The 10,845-nt window shown below is 32.7% G+C and overlaps 2 protein-coding genes across 5 annotated transcripts; both read right to left on the reverse strand.

Annotated features, from left to right (window-relative positions):
• Nucleotides 1-2,304: 2,304 nt before the first annotated feature.
• On the reverse strand, nt 2,305-6,068 carry LOC145563773 (uncharacterized). Of its 4 annotated transcripts, none has more exons than XM_081624201.1 (8): nt 5,960-6,067; nt 5,477-5,602; nt 5,056-5,318; nt 4,737-4,955; nt 4,564-4,665; nt 4,375-4,473; nt 4,196-4,246; nt 2,305-2,824 (listed from the first exon to the last, which is right to left on the reverse strand). In XM_081624201.1, exons 1-8 carry the CDS (start codon nt 6,063-6,065, stop codon nt 2,516-2,518), a joined length of 1,275 nt encoding a protein of 424 aa, XP_081480327.1. In that variant the 5' UTR covers nt 6,066-6,067; the 3' UTR covers nt 2,305-2,515. The 4 variants fall into 4 exon arrangements, with proteins under 4 accessions (XP_081480327.1, XP_081480326.1, XP_081480324.1 ...); XM_081624200.1 differs by having other exon boundaries at nt 5,477-5,680; XM_081624198.1 differs by having other exon boundaries at nt 5,477-6,068.
• Nucleotides 6,069-7,542: 1,474 nt separating this feature from the next.
• LOC145565025 (uncharacterized) lies at nt 7,543-8,472 on the reverse strand. Its single transcript, XM_081625145.1, has one exon. It carries the CDS (start codon nt 8,470-8,472, stop codon nt 7,543-7,545), a length of 930 nt encoding a protein of 309 aa, XP_081481271.1.
• Nucleotides 8,473-10,845: the final 2,373 nt, after the last annotated feature.

Raw genomic sequence — 10,845 nt, forward strand, 5'->3', positions numbered from 1 at the left:
TTTTGATTCCTAGTATCATGTTAGGATGTTTTATTGCTTCCTAGTATCATGTTTAGGGTAATAACTAAGATTTCTAATGTCATGTATGTTTCTATGATACTTAAGTGTATGATTACAGTGGAGGTTAAGTGTAGGATGCTTGACATATTCCTTACAATAAGAAATGTAGAAAATGGGCAAACTAGAAGTCATATAGGTCTTATTTAGGCCTTTTTTTATAAAATGTGTCTTAAAACTTAGTAAAATGCTTTTTTGATGTTATTTTAAGCCTTAGACACCTAACACTAGGTAATATTGACATGTTATAAGAACCAAATAGTTCATACATAATGTGTAACCTAATTAATTAATTCTAACATAATTTTTGTGTATTCCAAGTTTTGCAAGGTACAAAAGGATGGTCTGTTGACAAGCAAGGAACTTAATGAAGTTCGAGACATGTTGAAATCTTTTATCACCTTTAATTTGTAAATGTACTTCTATTTAAATTTATGTTTTGTTAACTTTTTAACTACATTATTCATTAATTAGTATTGTTTGTATCTATATATGACACTTTTTATTTATTATATTGCATTTGGGATTATTTATATCTATATATGTATTGTTGCTCTTATTTCAATTTAGAAATTATTCTTATTATAATTATTATTAATTATAATTATTATTAATTTTAATTATTATTGATAATTATAATTATTTTTGTTAATATCAATTACAATGGAAGGAAAAACAGGTTATTATTGCAGGAAAATATATCTATATATATATATATATATATATATATATATATATATATATATATATATATATATATATATATATATATATATATATTTATATATCTGATGACACCGGTTAACCGGTGCCAATTTATTTATTACCAAAAAAAACTCGGAAATAGTTATGGCACCGGTTAACCGGCGCCAAAAATTAATTATAGCACCGGTTAACCGGTGCCAATATTAGATATTGCCACCAGTTTTGAACCGGTGGCATTTGTTGGATGAATTGGCATCCCTCAAATACTCAACGGTTCAAAACTGGTGCCTTAGGGGGGTTTTGAACCGGTGTCAAACTAACTTTTCTACTAGTGAATCAACCTTTGGCATCCGAAAACATGCGATGGAACAAAAATCTGTCGGAAAATTCGAATTTTCCGACGGAATTACGTGCCCGTCGGAACCAGTTTGTCAGAAATGGGTTGTTTGCTTGTAATGTCCCCTTGCTTGTTCACTTCTACTACTTAGAAATTTTTTCATTCATTATTCGTACTTGTTGTCTTTAAAAGCTCAATTTCATTATGATTTGTTTTGTGATCGTTGCTTCTCTCTTCCCTCTTTCCTTGTCTTTGGTTTGTGGAATTTCCCCATACTTGAAGCTTAGTTTGTTTATACCCTCTTTTATGTCTTTACCTTCTTTCCTTTATTGTCTTTTCTTCATTAGTTTTCTCCCTTTATTTTGCCCTTTTTCTTTTTCTTTTGTTTTTTTTTTTACCTTTGTTTCTTTTTGTTCTTGTTTTGTAGGAAAGCCTTGGTTATGAAGCAAGGAGAGAAGCTTGGAAGCTCAATTCATGAAGTGCTACGCGACCACAAGAGGGCACGCACTGGCCGTATGCGCTGGCGGGAAGTCACTGTGCGCACGGGCACATACAGAAGTCAAAATTAAAGCTCAAGGCTGGAAATTTGGTTGGATATGCGACCATGGAGAGTGGTAAATTACCGAGCACTTAGATCAATCACCTCTTTTCTTTTGTGTAAATAAACTATTATAAATGAAGTAGTTTTGTTTTATAACTTTCATTAAACCCCAATTAATTAATTTCACATAGTAGCACTACTAAAAAAAGGGTTTTTAACGACAAACAAATTTGTCGTTATAAGCCTAAAAAGTGGTCGTTAAAATTATTAACGACAAAAAAAATTTCATCGTCAAGTTGATGTAACAGGTTCCCTCGTTATTGGTTATAACAACGATGTTCGTCGTTAGTAACTAACGACAATGTTCATATTTGTCGTTACTTAAGAACGACAAAAAATCTTTTCATCGTTATTTATTAACGACGATGCACCTTGTTGTTGTAATTAAATATCATTAAACGACAAACTTTTATTCAATAACGACCACATTATCCCTCGTTAAATCATATGAAAATCATCTAATTATTCAAAATTTTGTGAAACAACGACGGTAAATGTTTGTCGTTATAAATGGATATATAGTACAAGAGCTGCATGCCCTAGCCTGTAACAATTATTTGAATCTGTATTTTTATGATGAAATAATTAGTTAGTATATACATAATATCTGCAATCATGAACAATTTTTATTTCAAGTAAAAATATTGTCATACAAAATTAGTATGATCCATACTACACAATTAATAAATAAAAACTCCATGTCAAAATTCTAAAGTAAACCTTAATGCTAAAAGTATTTATTAATTCTTAAACAAACTAAACAATGATTGAAATTTAAATCTATGGGCTTAACCATCAAAGCTCTGCACGCATAATCAGGTACTCGGAGTTTGTGTGTTGGAACCATTATTCGAAAACGAAGCATTGAATTGTTTTATCAATGTATCTTTCAACATCTTCATTTCAGCTTCAACCAAACCCATGCGACTCTTAAGTTCGGTGTTTTCTTCTTGAATAGTCTCCACATGATTTGTAAGATCTTCATTTTTTTTTTGGGTTGCAGTCAACTCAATTTGAAGCTCTTCTCTACTTGGTTGTGGTCCAATCATATCTTTTAAAGTTATTCCTCCTCCTAAACCAACAACACGATCTCGAGACTTGGATTTAAAAACCTTTTGTGCTACCTAAGTTTCAAAGAAAGAAATTAAAGTATGTTACCGAACACAAAATTAATTATAGAGAAATTAAAATGCATGGAAAATAAAGTGTCTGCTCAATAGGCATATATAAATCATTTAATATATTCATATGGAAAATCTACATGATAAAAAATTATTATCATTTCCTTTAATTTTAAAAGTCAGACAAATTCCTCTCTGACATCTGCTTATCTTACTAATCTGATATTTAAGTCTGATAAGAATTAGGAAAAATTACATCCACTATAGAAGTTTAGAACAATAATCTAGGATTCAAACAAAAAGTTTATCACAAAAGGGATTGGTGTGAGAGAAATAGTCAGTACCTAGCTCTAGATGGAGTTTGTGCTCTATAATGATCATCTCAAATAAAGGTGTGTCAAATTTATCAAAGGAGTCCCAAAATAATTTCCAAGCATTAACTAAAAGTTTAGGCATAACAAAGTACATTATTAGTTTATTACACATAAGTTGCATAGGTTTAAAAGCTATTGTACGGTATATTGATGTTAACAAGTTACAAATGAGTAAATGACAGTACGAACACAAATTGTGTGGAAATAATTAGTGTCCATGGATTGTTTTTGTTTGTTTGTTCTTGTTTTTTGACAACAGTCCATAAAAGTTGACCTGTTCTTCAAGTCTCCGGCTACAAGTCTACAATGCACAAGATATTAAAACACATTCACCACTCCAAAACTAATAAAACATATAACGAAACTCAAATAAATCAAATATGAGACATTATTTCCGATGCTACCTAATTTTCTGGTATGAGATTTGGTACGGGTTTACAATATGCTATCTAATTCTCAAGAGAGCCAAAAATTGCCAATTTGCTAGTTTAATATGCCTTTTTCAGTTTGCAATTCAGGGGAGTGTATGTCATGGACCCAAGTAACCCAGCCCTTCATTCGGGTCAACCGCCTCATTCAGGTCAGCCACCACTTCAGGTTTATGCTAGAAGAAAGAACAAACTCAAGGGGACAGAAGTACAAGCAGCAGAACAGCAAAATCAGAATAGCAGAACAGCAAAATCAGAACAGCAGGACAGCAAAATCAGAATAGCAGATCAGCAAAATCGGAACAGCAGGACAGCAAAATCAGAACAGCAGGACAGCAAAATCAGAATAGCAGAACAGCAAAATCAGAACAGCAGGACAGCAAAATCAGAATAGCAGATCAGCAAAATCGGAACAGCAAAATCAAAACAACAGATTAACAAAATCAGAACAGCAGAACAGCAAAATAAAAAAAACAGAACAGCAAAATCAGCAAGCACTACGGGGAGAGGGAAAATAGCCTGAAGTAGTCCACAACGTTTAATAACTCACAGCAAAAGAGAGTTATAGTTACCTGGACATAGGAAAGTGATGGATCTTTTTCCATTGTTTCTTGAATTTCAGCCTACAGCATATATAAGCATGACCAAATTAATATTACAGAAGAAGAAACATAAAAAAAAAAAAAAAAAGGAAAAAAAAGAAAGGAAAAAAAAGAAAAAAAAAGTTAACCAAAGTAAATAAAGTACATACATGTTTCTGGATTGTCTCCGCGTTTGGAAGGCTATTGCCTTTTTTGCGAGTGGTATAAAACACATCAACCAAAGTAGGTTTATTCCCTTTACTTCCTCCCTATCATGACATGTCACATTATTGTTATCCCAAGAATATCTGACATTTTGAAATCAAATTAGAATATAAACTACCAAACTAATTATATACCAGATCGTCCCAAATGATTTGCCTAATAGGCTTGCTCCCAGTACGTGGCATTAACGCTTTAGGATATTTACTTCGGTTAACAGAGTTTCTTTCACTTCTTTTCTGAAAAAAAAATTATCATCTCAAAAAAATTCAATACATATATCCATACTATCTGCTCAAGTAAAAAATACCTTGAAGTCATCCTTTGAAAAAATTTCCTTTATGAGCCAGCTCCACTCTTGCTTATCAAGTCCCTTAGGTGGATTACCTTTAGCAGCAGCTTCTAAAGATAGTTTTTTCTTTGTAACATTATACCTTAATAGATCTCCTCTCCAATTTGTCCACAACTCTTTCATATGCCCAAGAACATGCTCCTTATAAGTTTCCATGTTTTCATTTGTGAAAACATCCTAAGAAAAGATAATGTTATGAAGTGTTCAGAATATATAAATAAAACAGCACTTGGCAAACAAAAGTCAAAGCATCAAAATTATTGTCCTTAATCCTTACCGTGACTGCTGTCCACATGTGATCTTTTTCTCTGTCCCCAATATCATCCCATTTGTGCACTCTTAGAGGACAAATGTTAGTATCTCGGACTATGATTCCCAAATGTCTTGAAAATACTTTGTGATTCTCCCCTACGGCTCGATTGTTGAAGAACTCGATATGTAGCTTCTCATTGGGTTTTAGTCTAGCAATTTCTTTACATTTGTTTCTTCCTCTTTTTTTTTCATTCCCTGCTTTCTTCTTACTAGTAGATTGGTCATCACCTTCAACAGAAAGAATTTATTGCTAAAAGTATCAAAAAATAAATGACAAAGAGAAAATACAAACAACCTATATTTATATCAAAATAAAAGCAAACTTATTGTGGTTCATTAACTGACATGGGCAGAATTAAACAAATTATAAAGAGTTTAAGCATTACCACTGGCATCTCCTTGAACTGTTGTATGTGCCTCCATTTCATTGTCATTTTCATCATCTTGAAAGTTTGACTCATTATTATGGCCATCAGAATTTGCATAGCCTTCTTGATAATGCATATCTTCATCTTCGGGTGAAGAATAATGTAGCTCATTATCATCATTGATATTCTCATTACATGACTCAGAAGATGAATTATGATCATCTACATTCATATCATTATTATTTTGAATATGGGGGTTAGGTAATGGATTAAAGGAAGCTCTTACATTTCTTTCTACATTATTAGGAGAAATAGTGGGAGCATAATTAATAACATTACCAAAAGGACGTTTATTTGATGTTATATGACCTTTATTAACACAAAGAGAATCAGCACCAGAACTAGAATGGGTTATAGGACGTTTACTTCTCTGTAAAAGATCACTACTAGCCCCAATGCCATCAACATTAGGTCTAGCATTACTTTTGAATGGATACAGACCTGCTAATCCCTTTCCACGTCCTTTTGCGAGCATAAGAGGTGGTACATATTCTCTTTTAGATCTTAGATTAGATGGTCTACGAGTATTTCCAGTAGGATCAGCCATAATGTTCCGGTCAACATCATTAAAAAAAATTATATTAAGAAAAGCAACGCATATATTACATGGTCTAACTTATAATAAGAAGAAAAAAAAAAAAGACAGATTTGAATAAAATTTAGAATGTATCCAGCTTGAATAGCTTTTCTTCTAATTGCACACACACAGATAGACAAACTGAAAAGAGGCATCTGTTTTACCTGATACTAATTGCTAATAAAAAAAATTTCAGACAAATCCAAGTATAATTAATTAAAAACAATGCTTTTCAATCTTCTAGAGGTCCATAACTTGTATTTTGTATAGCCATAATCATAGTAATTAAAAAAAAAAAAAAAAAAAAAGCAACCCGTAACCTGCAAGTTTTAAATGCATATACAGATATCTTACAATCAACACAAAGTAAATCAATGATGTGTAAAATCAGATAAACATGATAGATCAATGCAGGTTGTCTTATATAATTAATCATAAAAATAAAAAAAAAAACTGTAACCTCCAAATTTTGAATGCATATACAGATAAATTACACTCAAAACTAAGTCACTAATAAGTGCAAATGCTTAATTGAAACTATGCAGCTGATCTGCATATGCTAATGTCAACTGATCATATATGGCGAAGAAAGATACATATTCCTTTCATCTCCCCAATGTTCAGGTCATTTTTCATAAAATTTAGAATGTAAACATGCAGAACAGAATTCACAGTATGATCATGTTCTGTTTTATTTTATTAGTATGCTTTCGAAATAGTGAAAGACTACAAAAAATTCCTATTAATAAAATTAAATAGCTTAAAAGAAAGCTAATTAACAGATTATTCTTCTCTTCTCCTCTTCATAGGTACTTCCTCTCCAATATCTTTTGACGTGTCAATCACAATAATTGGATCTACACCCAGCCGACTTCTACAAATTTCAGCACTTGCAGTTGTAGACGAGGTTGCAACATAAGTAGGCTTAAAAAATTCACCCTGCTGATATGCATCACCTTCCTCAAAATCAGTCGCCTCCTCATTTGATATACTCCGAGGTTGAGTCTTTGACACGACATACCAGCCTTTGATAGCATTGTCAATGGCATAAAAAGCTTGTGTTGCTTGGCTAGCTAAGATAAATGGTTCATTAGTTTTTAATTGCTTATTGCAATTAACACTAACAATTCCATATTCGTCTTCTTTTATTCCTCTAACCTTATCAAATACATCCCACCATTTACAACGAAATAAAACAACTCGATTTCCTCCAAGATATTGCATCTCAATTATATCTGTTACTACTCCATAATAATCTATGTTATCATCTCCTTCTCCCGTGTTTCCAATCACAACCACTCCACTATTTTGTGTTCTCAAAGCGTTTTCACGATTTTGTGTGTGAAATCTATACCCATTCACAATATAACCACTAAAAGAGGTTACATATTGGGTTGGGCCACGTGATAGTGAAAGGAGATTTTCCATTTCTTTGCTCTTATTAGTCTCATATAATCGAGCAATCTACAGGATGTCTCATCGTACCATCTTTCTTCTTTTTACCATGATACCAAGTCATCAAAGAAGCAGTTTTAGAGCACATGAATAGTCTTTGAAGCCTTGGTTTTAGAGGAAAGTATCGCAGTGTTTTATCAGGTATTCTCTTACCATTTTTCTTACATTTGTCCTCCCCATTATGTTTGTTAGATTTCCATCTTGAAGCACCACACACATTGCATGCATCCAACTTTTCATTATCCTTCCAATATAACATGCAATCATTGACACAAGCATCAATTCTCTCATAAGAAAGCCCCAAATCTTTCATGATCTTCTTTGACTCATAGTAAGAATCGGGCAAATTTGATCCTTCGGGCAAAAGCTCTTTCTTAAGGAAATCTAATAGCATGGTAAACGATTCATTACTCCAGCGACCAAGAGTCTTTATATGAAGGAGTTTTAAGAGTGCTGACATTCTAGAACTCTTGCAACCTTCATATACTGGATCTTGTGAATCTTTCAGCAAACTATAGAATTTCTTAGTGTCGGCATTTGGCTCCTCAACATTATTAACACCAATGGGTGAACTCCCATCATGGTACTCTGGATGAAGATCCTGCAAGATGCTAAGCATTTCATCATGGTCTTCATGATCTCTCCCATCAGCCTCATCATCAGAATCGAGTTGAGTCTCATCTAACTCTTCTCCATGATGATACCAAAAGGTATACCTTTTAACAACTCCAAAAAATAGTAGATGTTCTCTGACTTTTTCACGATTACCTGACTCCCCATTCATACATTGACAACAAGGACAACGTATTGTCGAAGTTTTTAACTTTTGAAATGCATAGTCTAAAAAATTATCTACTCCCTCCACATATAATGGGTCATTAACATAATCCTCAATGGTCATCCAATCCTTACTAGGAGTCATTTTCTATAAGCAAAAAAAAAAAAAAAAAAAAAAAAAAAAAAAAAAAAAGATAAAACACAATAATCTCAAATATAGATGGAACTAAGTAGAAACAAAACTATCTTTAAAAAAAAATAAAAGTAGAAACAAAACTAAGTGTCTGATTGTGTTTACATACTTGATTATGTTTCGTCGTAGTAATTATAGCTTAGTAAATTATAGGTCTAGTAAATGAAACATTAGTTTACATATCATTTTTTTTTATTTTACAATCTTTGTAATAAAGATAAAACTTTCTTCCATATAAATAGAACCATTATTCAATCATTTAATTTTATCTCAAAAATATGTCTATTTACCTACTTTAAGTGTTTGAGACATCATTATTGATTTCCTAGAAATTACAAAAAGACCTACAACTTTGCAACTACTCTGAAGCTAATCAAAATATAAAACAATATCACTAAAAGAGAAATTAGAATCAAGAGTAGTTAAGTGAGTGTTTAATTTGATACATGGAGGGGAGGAGGAGGGGGGTAGCTGCTCATATTTTGGTGAAATGAGAGGAGTGTGGAGTATGCAGGTCATCCCTAGAATTAAAACCTTTTTCTGGAGGGCGTGTCACGAAGTGTTACCAACAAATAAGGGACTGAACAAAAGTGTTTCTAGCATTTCGCCTAACTGCAGGATTTATGAGGAGACATATGAGAGTGTTTGCCATGCTATTTTCTGCTGTCTGCGTGCCTTGGATGTCTGGGAAGCAAGTGGTTTTAGATAGGCTGTGGAAGGTAACTGGAGGTCTTTTGTAGACTGGGTGCTGCAGTCTTTTAAGGGGTTGGGTGTGCAGGAGAAAAGGTGGGTAATGGTGATTTGTTGGGGTCTTATGTGGTGCCAGAAACTGGGGTTTGTTTGAGAATGAATGGAAGAGCGCTAGTGAGGTGTTGGAGTATGTAGGAAAGCTCATGATTGAAATGGATGGTGAGATTCGCGCCCAGCTGAGACCACTATTAGAGGCAAAGATTGCTGGAGTACACCGCCCACAGGTATTATCAAAATTAATGTTGATGTGGGAGTGTTGAAAGAGATAGGATGTGGGATTGGGGTGGATGCTAGGACTATTGATGGGGAAGCTATGTGGTGTGCCAGTGAGAAGATTGGAGGGCAGTGGGAGACAAGGTGTTATAAAAGTTTTAATACCTTCCGATTCTACAGTACTCAAGCTATACGCCCATACCCATGTCCTTTTTCAATAACTTAACATACAAAATTCATTAAAACACCCAAATTAACAAAGCTGTCCTTTTACAATACATATCAGAAATTCAAATTAACAAATCTTGTGAATTTTTTTTTAACTAATACTATAAATATACAACCAAAACACCCAGAAATTCATTCGACATTGCACAATATTATAGAAAACATGAAAAAAATAAATCCATATACATACATTGAATCATCAGGAAGTTGGAAAGTGAACATGCAAACAATTAAAAAGTTCAGAAAAATAAAATCAAAGTACTTATTAACATAATTTATCAAACCAAAAGGCAAATAACATAATTCAATTGAGAATAAAATGAAAAGGGGGAAACGAACATGATTATCAACAAAACATAAGAACAAACTTAATCAAATCAGTTATTCAGATTTATCATAGCCATAATTGATTCAAACCCAATTTATACACATTATCTATAGAAAAACTCCTAATTATCAACAGATTAACAAGAATTGATTCAAACCCCAATTCTGAAATCACCCCAATTCAAACCCCGATTCTGAAATAAACCCCAATTTTGAAATAAACCCCAATCTGAAATTAACAAGAATTGATTCTGAAATAAACCCCAATTCAAAACAAAGACATAAACTTACCGAAAGTCTGAAATTAACCCTTTTTTAGCTTCAAATTTGGAAAATTGATGAGCCGTTTCACCAATAATTACGAACAAAGGTCTTGAATTTCTTGATTTTGAGTGAATTTGCTTTGATCGTTGTTTTGAGTGATCGATTTGCTTTGAGCGTTGATTTTCAGTGAATTTGCTTGGGCGTTGATTTTCAGTGAATTTTGTGTGGAAAGTGTTTCGAACTAATTAGAAATCCAAAAAAAAAAACAAAAAGAGGCAGGAAAATAAAGGGTTTTGCGTGAAATTTTTTTGCAGTATAAAGATAGAAAAAGTTTCAATTTAGCGGTTTTCTGAAATTTATTGCCGCGTCACTTTTTAACGACAAACTACTTTTTTTTTTAATTTTCTTTTTCTTTTTCCAAATTATTAACGACGGACATATCTTATTATTAATATCTAAGTACGGCAATCACTTTGTCATTCACGAGAAACATTTTTGGTCATTGTTATAAAGTGGATAAATAGTGCTTACAACGACGAGATT

The sequence above is a fragment of the Chenopodium album genome, chromosome 10, assembly GCF_948465745.1.
Source record: "Chenopodium album chromosome 10, dcCheAlbu1.1, whole genome shotgun sequence".
Classification (NCBI taxonomy): Eukaryota; Viridiplantae; Streptophyta; class Magnoliopsida; order Caryophyllales; family Amaranthaceae; genus Chenopodium; species Chenopodium album.

Coding starts and splice junctions, on each gene's coding strand:
- LOC145565025 (XM_081625145.1), bottom strand. CDS start 8,472: ATGACTCCTAGTAAGGATTGGATGACCATTGAGGATTATGTTAATGAC.
- LOC145563773 (XM_081624198.1), bottom strand. CDS start 6,065: ATGGCTGATCCTACTGGAAATACTCGTAGACCATCTAATCTAAGATCT. Junction 4,956..5,055: donor ACATGTGGACAGCAGTCACG/GTAAGGATTAAG, acceptor ATCTTTTCTTAG/GATGTTTTCACAAATGAAAA. Junction 4,474..4,563: donor AAATCATTTGGGACGATCTG/GTATATAATTAG, acceptor ATGTCATGATAG/GGAGGAAGTAAAGGGAATAA.